This window comes from Bubalus bubalis, chromosome 8, assembly GCF_019923935.1.
Source record: "Bubalus bubalis isolate 160015118507 breed Murrah chromosome 8, NDDB_SH_1, whole genome shotgun sequence".
Classification (NCBI taxonomy): Eukaryota; Metazoa; Chordata; class Mammalia; order Artiodactyla; family Bovidae; genus Bubalus; species Bubalus bubalis.
In genome coordinates, this window is record NC_059164.1 from 92,669,107 (window position 1) to 92,689,197 (window position 20,091).

General features: G+C 41.9%; 1 protein-coding gene across 2 annotated transcripts in view; it reads left to right on the plus strand.

Annotated features, from left to right (window-relative positions):
* Positions 1-7,762: 7,762 nt before the first annotated feature.
* Positions 7,763-20,091, plus strand: part of AHCYL2 (adenosylhomocysteinase like 2) — a 187,523-nt gene continuing 175,194 nt past the window's right edge. For both annotated transcript variants that reach the window (XM_025291505.2, XM_025291506.2), the window contains exon 1: positions 7,763-8,179. In XM_025291505.2, coding sequence (XP_025147290.1) covers positions 7,817-8,179 — 363 coding nt within the window. In that variant the 5' untranslated portion in view covers positions 7,763-7,816. The remainder of the gene's footprint in view (positions 8,180-20,091) is intronic.

A 20,091-nucleotide genomic window follows, 5' to 3' on the forward strand; every position in this document is an offset into this window, starting at 1 on the left:
TATTGTAAATAGACCTGCTATGAACAGTGGGGTGCACGTATCTTTTCAAATTAGGGTTTTCATCGTTTACAGATATATGCCCAGGAATGGGATTGCTGGATCATACGTTATTTTTAGTTTTTTAAGGAACCTCCATACTGTTTTCCACAGTGACTACACCACCTCACATTCCCACCAACTGTATAGGAGGGTTCCCTTTTCTTCACATTCTCCAGCATCTATTATTTGTAGACTTTTTTTTTTTTTTTGGCCACACCCATGGCTTGCAGGCTCTTAGATCCCCTATCAGGGATCCAACCTGGGCTCCAGCAGTGAAAACGCCAAGTCCTAACCACTGATCTGCCAGGGAATTCCCTATTTGTAAGGTTTGTGTGTGTGTGTGTGTGTGTGTATGTGTGATGACTGGTGTGAGGTGATACTTCATTGTAGTTTTTATGTTCATTTCTCTAATAATTAGCAGTGTTGAGCATCTTATGTTTTCATCTTGGCCATCTGTATGTCTTCAGTAGTAGAGCTATTTTTAAACCTTATCCATGCATGCATGCATGCTAAGTCGCATCAGTTGTGTCCGACTCTGTGCGACCCTATGGACAGCAGCCCACCAGGCTCTCCTGTCCACGGGATTTTCCAGGCAAGAATACAGGAGTGGGTTGCCATTTCCTTCTCCCAAAGCAGTATTCAAAACAATAAAAATGATCAGTGTTGTCTAATGATCTTTTTTGAAACAAGGGGAAGTATTAAATGACTTTCTTTCTATCTCCATGTACATCCCCTCCATCTCTTCTTTCTTTAGTTGTATTATAATGGTGTGTTGGAGGAGCTTATTCTGGGGTTTTAAAAAGCTGAGAAATGTTTGTTACCTGTCTGTTGAGGCTGATAGACTCTGTGACCACTAGAGGACACCGTGAGCCTACCTTTTGTGAACGCTGGCCAGGCAGCTGTTGGAAATCTGAAATTTTGTGGACACTCCCACAGACCAGTTGTATATTTTAGTATTTTTATAGGAGTGAAAAATCTTGTGACTGAGAGCCACAGTGGCCACTTTCTTACCAAAACTCTTGAGTTAGATTCCTGAAAGAAACTCCTCAGGGTCCAAGAGGAACTTGGTTTGAGGGACTCCCTGTGGCTGTCCTGTTGTCCTGAGGTCAACATGTCTTCACCCCTCAAGTTGGCTCTGCCCTCAACAGCTCAACTGGGCCCCCCTTACCCCTCTCAAACTCAGTCATCCAACTTCCCAGTTTGTAAGACCTGCCTCTGTTGGTCCCAGATTCTTGTAAGCAGTATGTCCACTGCTCCAACCCTTCCTCTGCCTGTGTATGACTCTCTTTGTTTTTAATCTGAAAAACTAAAAAGATACAGAAAAGCACAAGGAACAACCTAATAAACACCCATATTCCCACTACTCAAATAAATTTTAAAATGTTAAAAAAAAAACTTAAAAAAATGTTAACATATTTTCTTCCAACCTACATTTATGAAGAAATAAAGTAAAACAGATTTAGCTAAGTCCTCTTTGACCAACACCCCTATTTCATTTTTCCTCCCACTTTCCCTTTCCTCAACCAAAAAACAACTGTCTGCATTTAGTGTGTTTTCTTTCAGTCCATTTTTATATTTTCTTATGTGCAAATGAAGCTATGCATTCATAAACTATGTACTGCTTTTGACAGCTTTTTAATTTTTTAAATTATATTTTTTATTGAAGTATAGTTGATTTACAGTATTATATTGATTCCCGGTGTCCAGCACTACTGGAGTGGGTTGGCATTTCCTTCTCCAGGGAAACTTCCTGACCCAGGATAAAACCCAGGTGTCCTGTATTGCAGGTGGATTCCTTACCAACTGAGCCACCAGGGAAACCCCACAATAATTCGTATTTTTATAGATTACACTCCATTTAAAGTTATTACAAAATAATGTCTATAATTCTCTGTTCTGTACAATAGAGTTTTGCCTGCTTTTAAAGTTTGACTTTTCATCTCAGTTATATGCATGATATAGTTTGAAAAGTCAAATGGTTCTACATCTTTCCAATATGGAGGATAAGGACTTAGCTCTTTTTCACTCTACCTACTAGGAGGAAAGAAGAAGTGGAGTGGGGAGGAGTCAGTAGTGACAGTTTTGAAAGCTGGAAAGCAAATGAGTGATATTTAATTTGACAGACTTGAAAACCTAAAAGTTTTAGCCGCCAATAGGGAAAACTTACATTGCAGCACCCCTAAAAGCTTCTGAATTGGAGGCAGCAGCTACTTCAGAAGGTAGAAATGAAAGCAGGAGGATTGGTCTCTGACCCCCTGTCTAACTGAACATTCTGATGACTGCCCTTCCCAAATCTGGATGTTGTCAGTTCATTCTCTAGAGAAGGCAAATAGAGGGTCTGTAGCACTTGAAGGCAGTATCTTCTGGCTTCCTGAAGTTCATTTTAAGAAGTTCACTATCTTTCTGACTATTGAGTTTTTGTAAAAATGCTCCTTGACCCACTCCAGACATTTGAAGGATTGTCTCTTTGTCCCCAGAATTTTGAAATTTAACAGTGATGTATATGGGGACTTCCTTGACAGTCCAGTGGTTAACACTCCCACTGTAGAGGGTGTGGGTTCAATCCCTGGTCTCCCTGGTCAGGGATCCTTCACGCCACATGGCCCAGCCAAAAAAAAAAAAAAAAATCAAAAACAAAACCAACCAAACAAAAAAATAATGATGTATATTAACGTAGGTCTATTTTCATCCGTTGGGTTGGGCACCTAGTGGCCCCTTTCATTATGGAAATTCTCATTTTTCAGCTTTGGGAAAATTTTTGAGTTATTTCTTTGATGAATCTTCCCTCCCCACCTCTAGTTTTCTGTTACCTTTCAGGCACTCGTGTTATTTGGTCTTCTTGGACTGATCCTCTAATTCATTTTCTTTTCTATTTTTTTGAATTAGATAAAAAAATGTATTGAAGATCTGAAAAACAATTCATAAGAGATTGACTTTTCCAGAAAACTGCAGCTACGAAATCCATTGAACCTATCATGTTAAAATGTGCATTAGACACAACTAACACAAAATTGTAAATCAACTATACTTCAAAAACAGAAAAAAGAAAGAAGCCACCATTATTCAACAATCTGAGAAAGATAAACTGCATCTTTCCTATTTTTAATATTTGCTTTTTTTTGGGGGGGGGTCAGTGCAGCTTGTGGGATCTTAGTTCCCCAATCAGGGATTGAACTAGGGTCCTCAGCAGTGAAAGTACAGAGTCCTAACCAGTAGACCACCAAGGAATTCCTAATTTCTCCCTCTTTTTATTTATTTTTAAATATTTTCTGTTAGTATGCTTTCATTTTAAAGGTCTCATGTTTGTTTTCTGAATGTTCACTTCTTGAAACAGCATGTTCTTTCACAAATACAATATCTTAAGTCTCTGAGGATATTAATGAGTTTTGAGGGGGTCATGATTTCTTCTTGAGGCATAGCCTCTGTTTTCTCCCAGTTGTTTTTTTCTGTTTGCTTATGTTGGGCTCTGTCTTCCATATTAAAGGTTTTCTTTTTGTTTCTGGTGACTTTATCTGCTCATACTGAGAGTGTGGCACTAAGTAGTTCTCTGGAAACTCTTCGAACGTAGGTGTGGTCTTCACTAAGGGTGATCTGGCCGGCCTATTTCCTTGGGGGAACTCTTGATGTTTATCTTCAAGTTTTCTCTATTGGACTGGTCAGATACCTTGGAGAAGTTCTTCCAGTCTCCTGCATGGAAGATACATTTCTGCCTGTCAGGGTCTGGAAGCTGAATGAGCCAGGTGAAGGAAGAAGTTCTGTAGTCTAATTAGCTCAAGTCAGTTCAGTTGCTCAGTCATGTCCAACTCTTTGCGACCCCATGGACTGCAGCTCCCCAGGCTTTCCTGTCCATCACCAACTCCTGAAGCTTGCTAAAACTCATGTCCATTGAGTCGGTGATGCCATCCAACCATCTCATCTTCTGACATCCCCTTCTCCTCGTACCTCTAATCTTTCCTAGCATCAGGGTCTTTTCCAATGAGTCGGTTCTTCCCATCAGGTGGCCAAAGTATTGGAGTTTCAGCTTCAACATCAGTCCTTCCAGTGAATATTCAGGACTGATTTCTTTTAGGATGGACTGGTTTGATCTCCTTATAGTCCAAGGGGTTCTCAAGAGTCTTCTCCAACACCACAGTTCAAAAGCATCAATTCTTCGGTGCTCCGCTTTCTTTATAGTCCAACTTTCACATCTGTACATGACTACTGGAAAAACCATAGCTTTGACTAGACGGACCACTGTTGGCAAAGTAATGTCTCTGCTTTGTAATATGCTGACTAGGTTGGTCATAGCTTTTCTTCCAAGGAGCAAGTGCCTTTTAATTTCATGGGTGCAGTTACCATCTGCAGTGATTTTCAAGCCCCCCAAAATAAAGTCTGTCACTGTTTCCATTGTTTCCCCATCTATTTCCCATGAAGTTATGGGACCAGATGCCATGATCTTAGTTTTCTGAATGTTGAGTTTTAAGCCAACTTTTTTACTCTCCTCTTTCAGTTTCAAGAGGCTCTTTAGTTCTTCTTTGCTTTCTGCCATAAGGGATGTGTCATTTGCATATCTGAGGTTTTTTATATTTCTCCCAGCAATCTTGATTCCAGCTTGTGCTTCATCCAACCTGGCATTTCGCATGATGTACTCTGCATGTAAGTTAAATAAGCAGGGTGACAATATACAGCTTTGATGTACTCCTTATCATAAACTAAATAGTTCATAAACCTGCGCTTAGTCATCCTGTTTTCATTATGGTATTTCCACCTTCAGCTGTGCCTAGTGTCCCTCAGTAATAAGATGGAGGAAGCAGGTGTGTAGGACGAAATTGAGAATGGGTGAAGAATGTACCCTTATGTGTGGTCTCAAGCAAAGGATGGTGCCTGGATAAAGAAAGGATGAATATCAGTTTCTTTCCAGTGCTCCAACTTCTTATGTTTTGTAACCACATCCCATTGAAAAATTAGTTCATTCCCTCAGTAACCAAGTCTAGTGGCCCTCCAGGTAGGCAGCTGCTGCCTAAGACCTTCAACACACGCCAGGTGGTTGTACCACAGCTCCCTTGTGCATTAGGGGGAAGAAAGAAATCAGTTACAGAGCTGCTAATCTCTTCTCCGACAGCTGGGGGATGAAGCTCTGAGCTGGTTCTTTATAACAGGAAGGAAATTATGAAAGCCAGAGTGTGAAGAGAAAGCTTAAGAAGCCCTTGTGTCTGGTGGCTTGTGGGCTTTGTGGAAATGGCAGTGCTCAAATGCCTTCTAACTCAGTGTTACATACAAAGTTTGAAGGCCAGGATACAAAAGATTCAATTCAGGGTAGGACAACTCCACAAATGAACAGATTTCCTAGACAGTAGTAGCACTGGGAAGGAGATCAGGGCAGGTGATTTCTCCCTCTCCTTTTTGTCAGGGAAAAAAGAATCACTCCAAATCTAGATGTCCAATGGCCTTCTGGGGTTGTCAGGGCTATCAGTTACTCTCTGAACAACCATAAACCATAAGATCCCCTGTGCTTCAGTTTCTCTGAGAACAGAGAAGAAATGACCCACCCTATAATCTGTCAGAGTCAACTGTACTTGAATTTTTTTCAAGTATTCTTTACATAGTTAAAATCTAATAGAACATGCAATTTGTCTCCTGCTTTTTAACTTATTTTATCACAAGCATTTATTTCCCTTTATCATTAAAAAAAAAAAGTTTTTGGCCAACTTAATTTTTTAAAGATTATAACCATTCTCCTGGGCTCCCTCCCAGGTAGCTCAGTGGTAAAGAATCTGCCTGTCAAGATAGGAGATACAGGTGCAAACCCTGGGTTAGGAATATCCCCTGGAGTAGGAAATGGCAACCCACTCCACTATTCTTGCCTAGGAAATCCCATGGACAGAGGAACCTGATGGCCTACAATCCATAGGGTCGCAAAAGAGTTGGGACATGACTTAGAGACTAAATAACAACCATTCCCCTATTGCTGGACATTAGTTTCAGATAACTTGTCATTATTAAAAGTGAAACTGCCATAAATGCCTTTACATTTACACCTTTTAAAATAAATTTTAAATTTAAAAATACAGAAAAATAAAGTAAAGAAACCCAAAAAACTCACCCCAAATCCCATCACTTAAGGAAATCACTATTCGTATTTTAGTTAGTATTCCTCTTTGCTGATATATTTATCTGAATTTTACATTATATCCCTGAAACCGAGCAAGACTCTGTGGGACCCTCTTTGGGACAAAAGCTCTTCCGTGTCCTCTGTTTCTTGTTTGTAATTAAAAAAAAAAAAAGACTTTAATCTTTTAGGTATTCCCCAAATTCCAAACAGCAGGCTCAAGCATTTAATAGGACAATAGAGTCACAGGACTCACAGTTCCTCCTGAAGAAATACAGATAATAATCTGATACTTATCTCTGAGCTCCTCTACAGAACCTAAAACCCCCTAACCAGGCAGATGATGGTGACCACATGCATGTGACCACAAGTATGCGTACCCTAGACACGTTGGAACCAGAAGGTTGAGATTCCCCAGACATCCAGACATCATCCAATCAGAATAGTCACACATTGTCAGCCCTCACCCCAAATTTTGTTTGACATCTGGGTTTGGGTTTTCTTGAACACTAGCTCCCTCTTGTGCCTGGTACTCTGTAATAAACCTTTCTGTGCTCCAAACCCTGACATTTTGGTTTACCTCTTTGTGCCACTGGCATGCAAACTTAGGTTGGACATCTATGTGAATTCACAGAATGGAAATTCCCTGGTGGTTGGGTGGTTAGGACTCACTACTTTCACTGCTGAAGGGCCCGGGTTCAATTCCTGAACTAAGATCCCACAAGCTGAATGGAGGGGCAAAGAGAAAAAGGAGACGAAAGAAAAAGAGAAGTAACAGGGCAAAAGAATTAAGCTTAAGGCAACGTGTAATTCTTTTGTCGTTGTTGTTTAGTCGCTAAGTGGTGTCTGACTCTTTAGCCTTAAACTTTCCTACCTAGTAATCTCGAACTTCTATGTTTTTGGACTGATAGTCAACTCTAAGCCCAGAATGTTCTAGAAATCACAGCACGTAAGGTCTTATCTTATTCTTTCTAAAAACAAAGCCATTAAAGTTCAGAAAGGTGTTAGGGTTCCCTTTCACTGAGGCAGAAAAATCAAGTCACTTTAAGCCTGAGGCCTGCGCTCTCCCCACGTGATGCCGCTTTTCCTTTACATGCCTGCTTACGTGATCTTAGACTAGCACACGGGGAGGAAATGTACACTGTCAGGGTAGAGAGCCCTTTCTTCCCCCACCTTCCCAGGCGGAGGGTTTCTAGCGTTGTCTCCCCGGAAGCCCCAGTTCCTCTGGAGACTCTTTCTCATGTCCTTTGTCGTGTCACCCGTTCTCACTCCGTTCCGTTAGTCGCCTGGACTAGACCTCCACTGCTACTACAGAATCCCGCTAGCCGGAAGGCGACAGGGACTACAATTCCCAGGGGGCATCACGGCCCCGTCCTCGGCAGCGCGCAGTGGTGGTCGGGGGCTGAGGTCCCACGGTGTTTTCGCCGCGTGCGGACCTGAGCAAGCGCACTACAGGTTCCGTGGCACCACGCGCGCGAGCTTGCCGGGTCGGGAGGGGCGGGGCGGGGCGGGGTGGGGAGGGAGAGGCCGGGGCTGGCTGGAGAGTTGGCGGGCGGGCAGAGGAAGGGGGTGGGAGCGGAGGCGATGGAGGGGAGGAGTGGGGGAATGGGGGAGGGAAGGGGAAGGGATGCGGGAGGCGGGGCCGAGCCGGAGCTAGAGTCTGAGCCGGCGGTTGCAGTGGAGGCGGTGATGTCGGTGCAGGTCGTGTCAGCAGCTGCTGCCGCGAAGGTGCCTGAGGTGGAGCTGAAGGACCTGAGCCCCTCCGAGGCGGAGCCGCAGCTGGGACTGAGCACAGCGGCCGTGAGCGCCATGGCCCCCCCAGCGGGTGGTGGAGACCCTGAAGCTCCAGCTCCGGCCGCGGAGCGGCCCCCGGCCCCCGGTCCGGGATCGGGCCCCGCAGCGGCTCTCAGCCCGGCCGCTGGGAAAGTGCCTCAGGCGTCGGCCATGAAGCGGAGCGACCCTCACCACCAGCATCAGAGGCACCGGGACGGCGGCGAAGCCCTGGTCAGCCCCGACGGCACCGTCACCGAGGCGCCGCGCACAGTCAAGAAGGTATTGGGGCCGGGCTGCCTCTTTCGGAGAGGGAGGGTGGTGGGGAACCGCAGATCCTCTCGGCGCGGCGGCACCACTCTCCACGCCCTCCCTTCTGAAGCTGGAAGTAGAGACATCTCCTTTCCCCTTAAATCCGCTCTCTCAGAGATGCCCCCACCCGGGCCCCAGTGCTGGGGGGCGAAGACTCCAGGTGGTACGGCCGTACTTCGCTGGGAATAACATGGAGGTAGCGCCCTCCCTTACTACTTGGAATAGGCTGGGAGAGGAGAGGCACCTCGTATTACACCTTTCTGTACTCCTAACCTACTCCCTTGTGTATTTTCCAGACTGTCGGGGAGAAGACCCCGATGGTGTAGAAAAGCCTTACTGCTTCTGAGAGTTCACCCAGTAATAAGGGTTGAAAGAGCTTTTCCGTTTGGACATCTTTTCTATTAGGAGTAGTTACCTCGCGTTGAGATCCTCAGTTGTCTGGTTTCTGTACAGCAGATGACTCTCTGCCTTTCTGTGGCCAGGCGCTTCCATCTAGCAGTACTGATACCGTGCCCTTCATTCCACATACTGTAGGATCCTTAGGTTTTCTCTGAAAGTAGAAGGGTAATAGGGTAATGGAGAGATTCACTTCACTCTTCTCTTCAGAGGTTTGTCCTCTCAGCTCAGTAGTTGGTCACCAGGATTGTTAGACTGTGTATGAAGAGAATGATTGTTTTTATTGGTTCTTTTATTATGGTCCGTAAGTGTTAGGAAGAAATGCTTCTACTTTTGGGAAAGGCGATCACTGTCAGATTTTGTCTCAGCTGCCAACTTCTTTCAGATAGTTATGAAGAGGCAGTAGTCTCAGAACACCAAGGAGTAGATGTGCCTGAATGTTTGATATTCTCAGTATTACCCTTGCAATGATTATCTGTAAGTGTCTGTCCTCTCAGAAAGCAAATCAGTACAGAGAAAAATGGCAGATATTGCAAAAACAGGTTGTGGATTATCGCTGTAATTTCTGAGGTATTATGCGAACATGGTGATATACTGGGTTTTTCGTTTTGTGAATGATTTATCAGAACAGCAAGAAAGTGATGTGAAATCTGCATTGGTTTCACTGTGCAGGACTCAGCTGAGTTGAAACCTTGTATCGAGCCTAACTTTGATTGTAATAGCCTCATTGTTAAGGTGTAAATCAGAGAACTCTTGCATTCTAATTACTAAAATATAGTGATAATGTCAGAAGCAAGACTAAAGGAATTTGTTTAATGATGCTTTAGGACAGTGTCTTTCTCATTTGCATTATGAAACTCCTCCTGGCAGAATTATTGGGGGAAAGAGAGGCAGCATGGGCACCATGGCTTCCCTTGTGGTTCAGCTGGTAAAGAACCTGCCTGTAATGCGGGAGACCCGGGTACGATTCCTGGGTCGGGAAGATACGCTGGAGAAGGGATAGGCTTCCCACTCCAGTATTCTTGGGTTTCCCTGTGGCTCAGCTGGTAAAGGATACACCTGCGATGCGGGAGACTTGGGTTCGATCCCTGGGTTGGGATGATCCCCCACAGAGGGAAATGGCTACCCACCCCAATATTCTGGCCTGGAGAATTCCATGGACTGTATAGTCCATGGGGTCTCAAAGAGTTGGACATGATTGAGTGACTTTCACACATTCAAACACACATGAGCATCAAAGCTGGTAGTACCTAGATATGAGTCTGGAAATCTGGAACATTTGTAATTAGTTGAGTTGCTTTATAACTTTGGCCAAATTCTGTGATTAAGGGTCTTTTTGTGTAAAATGTACAGATTAAATCTCGAGCATAATAGTGTTCAACAAATTGCCTTTATTTATTTGACCTTGCCATGCAGCTTGTGGGATCTTTAGTTTACCAGGAATTGAATGCTGGGTCCTACCAGTGAAAGCTCAGAGTTCTAACCACTGGACTGCCAAGGAGTTCCCCAACAAATGGCCTCTAGAACATGGGATTTACAGTGCAGCAGACCTGGGTTTGAATCCTAGTACCCCTACGAGCTAGCTTTTGGGTAATTTCTAAATTCTCTGAGTCTTAGTTGTCTCTTTTACAAAATGAGGTTACTGATACGATTGAAGATTAGAAATATTTGTAGAGGACTTAGTGTTGAACTTGGCACATATGATAAGGGCTTAAGAAATTATAGCCATTGTTAAGAGTTGATTTTATTTTTTTCATGGCTTAAGTGAACCACCATGGCTTCCTTTAAAAGGTGTGTACAATTTAATGGCTTCTATGTAAAGCAGTGAACAACACGACAGGCCAGCATATCAGCCTGTTTTTCCTAATTCTAGATGTATTTCTTGACCATTTTCCTTGTTGCTGAACCACCTTCTTCCTGTTTTTCCAGCATTAAAATGTGGGTCCCATGATTCTAGATTTACTCAGCAGCCTCAAGGCTATGAAAGACAGGGCTGAGCTTGCCTTACAATGTTAATTGCAACCAAAAAACAGCTTCTCCACTGGAAGTTAAACAGGTGAAGCTCTGGGCGAGGATGCAGCCCTGCGACACAACTGCAGGCATTTCTGAGCGGCTTTTAGGGGGTAGAACCTTTAACTTTCTTGACATTGAAGTAGCTCAACTAAAACAAGTGCGCGAGACTGACCTTTCTTAAAGTTGAAAGTCACCTCTCCAAGGGACTGCAGTGTGATTTTGATTTGTTGAACCTTTCCGGATTGTTTTTTTAGTGTATTTAAATAATCATTCTGACCTTCACTCCCTTCTGCTTTTATTTAATGTAGGGAGGGACTGGAGGTATTAAGGATTGAAATAGCTGCCTTTGACCATGTAATTGATGACTGTTGCTCTCATTTTTTAACTGTCACATACAAGCTTATTTATCTTAAGCTTAGTTCCCTCCACTAATGGTTTCCCTTACTCTACTTGTGTATCTGTCATTAGTTTTCTTAGTACCATTACTCTGTTCAGTCACATGAGGGAAATAAAGTTTTTTATAAGAGTTAGAATTCCCAAGTGCAGCATTTAATAAGAGTGAACATATGGTGTGCAGCTTATTCAGTCCTGTCTTATCTTTGGCATCTACCTCCATCCTGTAACTTGTGGTGCTCTGGGGACAGATCTTGTCACTGTGGCTGTCATATATTTCTATATAATGTCTTTCTTTGTAAGTGAACTCAACAAACCAAAAATCTCTGTAAGAAGTGATCTGTGAAATAGGATGATACGGTCCACTGTGAATGCAATAGAAATATTTGAGAGGATTTCTTTCCCGTGTTCTTGAAAATGGGCTAATAGGAATGTCATACCACAGTAGAGAAAGCAATGTGAGAGAGAATTTATTTCAGAAAAGGTAAAACTTTCTGATGATAAATCTGTGAGCTTAAGAACCACAGCTAGTTTGTGCTTACATCAATATCAGTAATGACCATGTTCAAGCAGATTCTTTTTTTTTTGGCAAGGGAATCCACCTTGTGCTGGCTTTGTTGCTGTCAGCAGAGAATGAGTTCAGCCATGCTAGCGCCTTCTTGTCCTGAATTCTTTAAGCTCTTTATTTGGTTAATTGTGGATTACTAAAATGGAACCTTTTGGATATAGTCATGGGAATGCAAGAGCAGTTTTGTTCCTTTTGCCAGTTAGGAAAATACAGCCTTGCAGAATGTTCAGTAAGGCAGTTGGCAGATTGACCCTAATAACAGTTACCATTAATTGGCCCTTTCTTTTTTTTTTTTTTCCAATTGGCCCTTTCTATGCCAGGAATTGTTATCAGCATTTTTCTAATCCTGACAGCTACACAATGAGATATAAGTGGCATTATCTCCATTTCACAGATAAGGAAATGAGGTCCAGAGAAGGCAAAGTGCCTTGACCAAGGTTATACATCTAGAGGGGGGCAGAGGTAGGACTTGAAATCCCTGTTTTAAGCCTTTGTTTCCAAAGCCCATTTCTTTTTATTATGCCACACTGACTCTAACTTCTTAGTTGCTTGGTTCTGGCTTTCTCTCAGAAGTCTTTCAAAATACTCAGTGAACTCTAAGGTATGTCTCTCTGATTTAAGACTTTCAGTTCAGTTCGGTTCAGTCGCTCAGTCGTGTCCAGCTCTTTGCGACCCCATGAATCACAGCACGCCAGGCCTCTCTGTCCATCACCAACTCCCGGAGTTTACCCAAACTCATGTCCATCGAGTTGGTGATGCCATCCAGCCATCTCATCCTCTGTCGTCCCCTTCTCCTCCTGCCCCCAATCCCTCCCAGCATCAGGGTCTTTTCCAATGAGTCAACTCTTCACATGAGGTGGCCAAAGTATTGGAATTTCAGCTTCAGCATCAGTCCTTCCAATGAACACCTAGGACTGATCTCCTTTAGAATGGACTGGTTGGATCTCCTTGCAGTCCAAGGAACTCTCAAGAGTCTTCTCCAACACCACAGTTCAAAAGCATCAATTCTTCAGCGCTCAGCCTTCTTCACAGTACAACTCTCACATCCATACATGACCACAGGAAAAACCATAGCCTTGACGAGACGGACCTTTGTTGGCAAAATAATGTCTCTGCTCTTTAATATGCTATCTAGGTTGGTCATAACTTTCCTTCCAAGGAGTAAGCGTCTTTTAATTTCATGGCTGCAATCACCATCTGCAGTGATTTTGGAGCCCCCCAAAATAAAGTCTGACACTGTTTCCCCATCTGTTTCCCATGAAGTGATGGGACCGGATGCCATGATCTTCATTTTCTGAATGTTGAGCTTTGAGCCAACTTTTTCACTCTCCTCTTTCACTTTCATCAAGAGGCTTTTTAGTTCCTCTTCACTTTCTGCCATAAGGGTGGTGTCATCTGCATATCTGAGGTTATTGGTATTTCTCCTGGCAGTCTTGATTCCAGCTTGTGCTTCTTCCAGCCCAGCATTTCTCATGATGTACTCTGCATATAAGTTAAATAAGCAGGGTGACAACATGCAGCCTTGACGGACTCCTTTTCCTATTTGGAACCAGTCTGTTGTTCCATGTCCAGTTCTAACTGTTGCTTCCTCACCTGCATATAGGTTTCTTAAGAGGCTGGTCAGGTGGTCTGGTATTCCCATCTCTTTCAGAATTTTCCACAGTTTATTGTGACCCACACAGTCAAAGGCTTTGGCATAGTCAATAAAGCAGAAATAGATGTTTTTCTGGAACTCTCTTGCTTTTTCCTTGATCCAGCGGATGTTGGCAATTTGATCTCTGGTTCCTCTGCCTTTTCTAAAACCAGCTTGAACATCTGGAAGTTCACAGTTCATGTATTGCTGAAACCTGGCTTAGATCATCCTAAGTAAAGAGTAAAACCAAAGTAAAGAGGATCTGAGTCAGGACTTTACGAAGAGGATGGGAAAAAATTGTACAAATGTAGAATCTCAAACAATTATAAAATTATGAGAGTGGGAGAAGAGGATCTTATATGTGTGTATAAAAAAGTGTTTCAAGATCAATGATGCATTTTCACATTAGTAATTGATAATTAGAGATGTATTCTTATTTTTAAAGTTATGAATAAATCAGAAGTGCTAGAGGACTATGCTCCTCTTTCCTGTCCAGCTAACATTTTCCTTGTTCTTTAAGACTCAGCTTCTTTATGAATTGATCTATAAGGAAACATTTTGAAAATTAAAAGGGGAAGCATACTGTTATGTATTCCTGCTGTGTCCCAGGCATTGTATTAGAGCTTTACACATAATATTTTATTTAAGCCTTTTAAGAACTGTCTGAAATAAGTTGTATTATCCTTGTTTTATTGAGGAAACTGAGGGTTGAAGAGATTTTGTGTCAAGGTTATACATTTAGTAACTGATATGAGCCAACAGAACTCTAATCTGTTTGACTCTCATGCCCAAACTCCATTGCTTTTCAGTTGAAGTATTTCTCTGTTTAAAGCTTAGACTGCACTTTTAAATCTTAGTTAATCTGTATATTTTTGTGAATTTTCTGTTATTTCACTAACGGCCATTTCTTTTTATTTACTGAGTTTGTTTAATGATCTATCATATATCTATGTCAACATTTATGAATTTTCTAACAAGGCATCCTATATTTTGTATAAGTATAATTTCTGAAGTCTACTTTTCCTGGGAAAGATTGAACATTAAGAGCTGTTTCAGGAGGTTGTTCAGAGCTGAAGTTGCAGTTGTGTATTTAATGTCTTGAGGGAGACGACTTAGGTCCTAGCGTCCAGTTAATAGAAGAAATGGAGAGTTCCTTGAAAAGGGAGAGTTAGTCTTTGTCATTTCCTTGGAAGTTTTCCCCTTCCCCACAGTAAAAGAAAAAAAGAAAGGAAGAGATTTGTTGGGATTTTCATTCAGATTTTGTTCTTTCTTGGTAGTCCTAGGTAGTCCTTGTTTAAATAATTCAGAGAGGGACAACTGACGTGGATGGGAGAATAGTGTATCTTGGTGTCTGCCCCGGTCCACCCCCTGCCACTGTGTTCAGGTGGTATGCAGAATTACAGGAGCTGAGATTCCACTCCCCCAATAAGAGGTTTAGTTAGCTTGATCAGGTTTCTATGGAATTTGTAGGAGCTTTTTACAGTCTGAATGACCTATGGCCCCAGATTTGATGAGAGCTGAGCAGAGGAGAAGGCAGTGGACTTCTATAATAGTTGTAAGTAAAACTACTTTGATTAAATTAAATCACTGAAGCCAAATGATGTGTATGATTTTCAGTCATACACTTCTGGAACTGTATTCTGCCACAGTTGAGTTAGCCATTTTCCCTCTTGGATACTGCGTTAATAGCTGATGATTTCCTATTCTTTCTTTTTTTCCCCCCAGGAGTCTTATCAATAGAAATGGGTTGGTTTAAAGCACCTGGTTCTTCTTAGCTTAGAACTTAAATTAAGGAAGGGTATAAACTTAAAATAAGGAAGTGTATAAAGGTCCTTGAATTGGCTAGTTGAGTTTCTCTGAGTACAAATCAGGCTTTTCCTTAAAGCCGTTCTGAATACTACAAAGCTTTCATTGACAGTTAAGTATGCTGACACTTAAACTGGCTTCATCTTCCCTATAGATTTATCTCCTACTGTGCTCCAATGTGTATCCTTCTATTCATTCTAAAAGATTTGATTTGATATTGTTGACTACCTTTTCTTGGAAACTTTTATCAGCTTCAGTTATAACTCATTTACAGCTACCATTTACTGAATATTTACTCTCTTCCAGGTATCTCTCTATCTCATTTAATCCTCATAATGACCATCAGATGAATATTATTAGAAAATAATATTATTATTTTACAGATTAGAAAATGCAGGCTCAAAGAGAGTGATTAACTTGCCCAGGGCTTTGCCGGTCCTTGATGCCTTTGGGATTAGTGAGATGAAGCACTGCCCACAGCAGTAGTGGGAGGCTTTGCCACTCTGCCAGCCCCTTACTTTTCTGATTAAACTCCCAGTGAAACCTGCTTAAGTTACTCCACCTGGGCTGCTGAGATTACTCTGCAACCATCTGGACTCCAGGATCTAGTCTTCTCCAAGGGGAAGCCTCATTCCCTGTTTATTTTAGCCACTGCCTGATGCCCACCTCAGTCACTATCTGGTGCCCACCTCAGTCACTACCTGGTGCCCAGTCAGCCATTGTCTTCCTAATACTCATTCCCTTACCACTCCCTTAATCCTCTCAGTCAGCCCAGTCTTCCCAAACCTTTCCACTATGTTCTGAACAACTTGCCCATCTATTATCAGCATATCTTCTTGTAGCATCAGCCTTTAGCAACAGGATCAAGTTACAGGGGCAAACGTGGCAACTGGCACCCTGAACTATAATTGTGCAGCCCAGGCTGCAGCAGCTCCTGCTTGGCCTAAAGCAAACATGACGTGTTTCCTAAGCCCATTCTGTGGTGGTGTTTTTAGCTGTGTTGCCCTGGAGCAGGTTCTCTGCTCTGAAAGCTACCTCATGTCCTTCCTATACATTCTTTTTCTGTCCAGTTCAGCCAGAGTTGAGTTCTGTTCTTTATGGAACTCTGAGAGGTACACTGGTTGAACCTAACCATCTGCCTTTTTAGCTGTCTGTATCTATGGAGCTGAGTGTTTGCTAGAGAAAATCAGAGAACCAGGCAGATCGATGTCACTATAAATTCATAATCATCAGCTTCATATGCTTGATCAGTGTTGCCTAGTAACATCATACATTCTCTAGTTAAGTTCACTTTAAGCCTCACTGCAAATAATTATTTAATATGGTATCTATTTACTTCTAATTTCAACTGTTTTAAAAACAGTGATATACCCTCTACTTGTTATAAAAACAGAAGCCACCAAAAGAGAATTCCTTCATCTTTGTACCTCCCAAATCTGCAAACCTGCCTGCATTTGGGGTTCATCTTTTTCTCCTCTCATGTTATGATAGCGGAAGACATGTCTTTGATTTTGTCAAAGAGCAGTCCCTCCACAAGAGCTCTAATCACATTCTTAGGTCTTCTTAAAGAACTTCTTTTGGTTATTTCCTCTTTCTACCAGAGCCTTTCCTACAGATTTCCTTGCTGTAATCTCACCCATTTTGAAAACCCTGTCCTTTGACCCCTGTATCTGCTTTCTTTTACTGACCTATCTTTCTGTTCTGTTACCCAGCTGAGTTTCTTAAAGAAGTTTTCAATGTATGCTATATACACTTTTTTCCTTTCCAAAGACTTTTTTAAAATTAATTTTTTGGAGGATGGGCTGTGCGCGTCTTCATTTCTGTTCACAGACTTTCTCTCGTTGCGACAAGCGGGTGCTGCTTCTTGTTGCAATGCATGTTCTCTTTGTTCTCAGTGCAGTGGCTTCTCGGGTTGTGGAGCACAGGTTCTAGAGCACCTGCTCGGTTGTTGCGGCTCACAGGCTTAGTTTCCCCGAGGCACGTGGAATCTTCCTGGACCAGGGATTGAATCCATGTCCCCAGATTCTTAACCACTGGACCCCCAGAGAAGCCCCCTAAAGGCTTTTAAAAAAATATATGTATGTATTTGGCTGAGCCAGATCTTATTTGCAGTACATGGACTGTCAATCATCATTGAACTTGAGAGATCTTTAGTTGTGGCATATGGGACCTAGTTCCCTGATCAGGGGTGGAACTTGCACCCTCTGCATTGGAAGCACAGATTCTTAGCCACTGGACCACCAGGAAGTCCATTCACAGACTCTCACTCACTCCTACTTGAATACCCTGACTCACACAATGCCCTCTTGCTAAAGTTGCTAATGTCCATCAGATTGAGAAGAGTGGCCATCTGTTTTTTTCATCCCTCATCATAACAGACTTCTTGGCAGCATTTGACACCAACTTCTTATTAAAACACTCTCTTCTGTTGTCTTCCATGACCCTCCTCTTTACAAGTTTTCCTTTTATTTCTCCAGCTGCTCCTTCTCAGTCTTGATGGGCACTTTCTCCTTGGTCCCAGGCCCTCTGCTCTTTCCATTGTGTTTTTTCCCTGTCATCCATGGTATTCCTGTGCCTTTAAGTATCATCTATATACCAACAACTCCCCAAATTATTTCTTTAAGTCAGGATCCCTCTTCAGAATGCCAGTCTTGTGTGTGTGTGTGTGTGTACAACTGCCTACTTTCAGTTGAGCTTCAGAACTAATGTCAAAGATGGAACTTTTATCTCCTGTCTGATCCTTATAATGTGTTCTTCCTGTTTTCTTCATATCAGTAAAATGGTATTTACATTATTTTTCACCTTTTTAAAAAAAGTTTTTAATTACACAAGTAATGCTTGAATATATTCTTGTAAAATAATTCAGTCTAATGAAGCAGACTCCTTCCTTGGCTGTCAAACAGTCTTTTCCCCTCCCCAGAGACTTTTGCTGTCAATTTATCAGATTTTCATTCATATTGTACATAGAGAAATTGGTAGTTTTATAATAAGTTGTACATAGATAAAAGCACATTATGTATATATGTTGTATTACAGGTTACTTTTTCCACTTAACAGAATGTCTTGGAGCTTTTTATATATCAGTACATGTATATGAATCTCATACTTTTTGACTGCTGAATTGATTTCCAAGGTCTATAGCTTTGTTGTTTAGTAAACTTTTTTTGTTGATGCACATTTACTATAATTTTTATATGCTGTAGTAACTATCTGTATGCATTCTCTCTGTGTAAATCTGTTAGTGTTTCTCTAGGATAGACGCCTTAAAGTAGAATTTTGAAGTTAAAAGATATCCACATTTTAAAGTTAATCCATAATATTATGTTGCCTTCCAAATCATAGTACCATTTTACACATCAATTATATAGAAACCCTTTTACTATACCTTTACCAATACTGGATATTTTTACATCTTCTATGAGAAAAGTTAAAGTCACTCAGTTGTGTCCAACTCTTTGTGACTCATGGACTATAGAGTCCATGGAATTCTCCAGGCCAGAATACGAGAGTGGGTAGCTTTTCCTTTCTCCAGGGGATCTTCCAAACTCAGGGATCGAATCCAGGTCTCCCTCATTGCAGGCGGATTCTTTACCAGCTGAGCCACCAGGGAAGCCCAAGAATACTGGAGTGGGTAGTCTATCCCTTCTCCAGGGGATCTTCCAGCTGGGGTCTCCTGCATTACAGGCGAATTCTTTACCAACTGAGCTATCAGGGAAGCCCAACAGGAAGTTTCTATTACAAAAGTCTTTTACTGTTGTTTTTATTAGTATTTTTCTGTTTACAGTGAGGCTGAAAATATTTTCATGAATATATTAGTAATTTATATTTTTTTCTTATAATTGTCTATTCATATTCATTTGTTAACAGATATTTATTGAGGACTACTGTGTGCCAAGTACTGGGGATTCAGCAAAATAGATAAAGATTTCTGTGCTATGAACTTGTCTTTTTCATGTTGGCATATAGGAATCTTTACATTTTTTGAATATATTTTTTCTGGCCTCACAGCGTGTAGGATCTTAGTTCCCCCCACTAGGGATCTAACCCGCACCTGCTGCAGTGGAAGCATGGAGTCTTAACCAAGTCCTAAGGGCTGGGTGGCCAGGGAAGTCCCTGGATATTAATTCTTTATATATATGTTGCAAATGTTTTTTCCTACTCTGTTTTTTGTTGACTTGTAACTTTGTTTATATTAAATATTTTCATGTAGTCAGATTGGTGAGTTTTTTTTTTTCAGACTTTAAACTTTTAATTTTGTATTGGAGTATAGCTGATTAACCGGAGAAGGCAATGGCACCCCACTCCAGTACTCTTGCCTGGAGAATCCCAGGGACAGGGGAGCCTGGTGGGCTGCCGTCCATGGGGTCGCACAGAGTCGGACACGACTGAGGGAACTTAGCAGCAGCAGCAGCAGCAGAGCTGATTAACAATGTCATGGCAGTTTCAGGTGACAGTGCAGGGGTCCGGCCATGTGTATATACATGCATCCACTCTCTGTCAGTCCCCCAAGCCCCATTTTTTCTTCTATGGTTTACATATTTGTGTCTTAGAATGGCCTTTCCTACCCCAGATTTATTAACAAGTTATTTTATATTTTCTAAAGCTGTTTTCATGGTTGTGTTTATTATTATCTTTTGGCTTCAGTCCATCTAGAATTTATTTTTGTTTGTAATGTAAGGTAGGGACTATTTGGAGTGTAAAAGGTGAAAGTGAAAGTTATATCGATCAGTCGTGTCTGACTCTTTGCGACCCCATGGACTGTAGCCTACCAGGATCCTCTGTCCATGGGATTTTCCAGGCAAGAGTACTGGAGTGGGTTGCCATTTCCTTCTCCAGGGGATCCTCCCGACCCAGGAGTTGAACCTGGGCTTCCCTCATTGTAGGCAGACGCTTTACCGTCTGAGTGTAAGATAGCTGTATTTGTCCCCAAATAAAATTCAATATTTTACTTACTCGGGTTTGTTCTCTCTCCTCCCTCCCCCCACCCCCCATTTAACTTGTCCTTCCTAACAGTTTTTCTTTCTTAACATTTAGTAGGAAGTGTAGAAGTAACTTTGTAAGTGAAAACTCTTT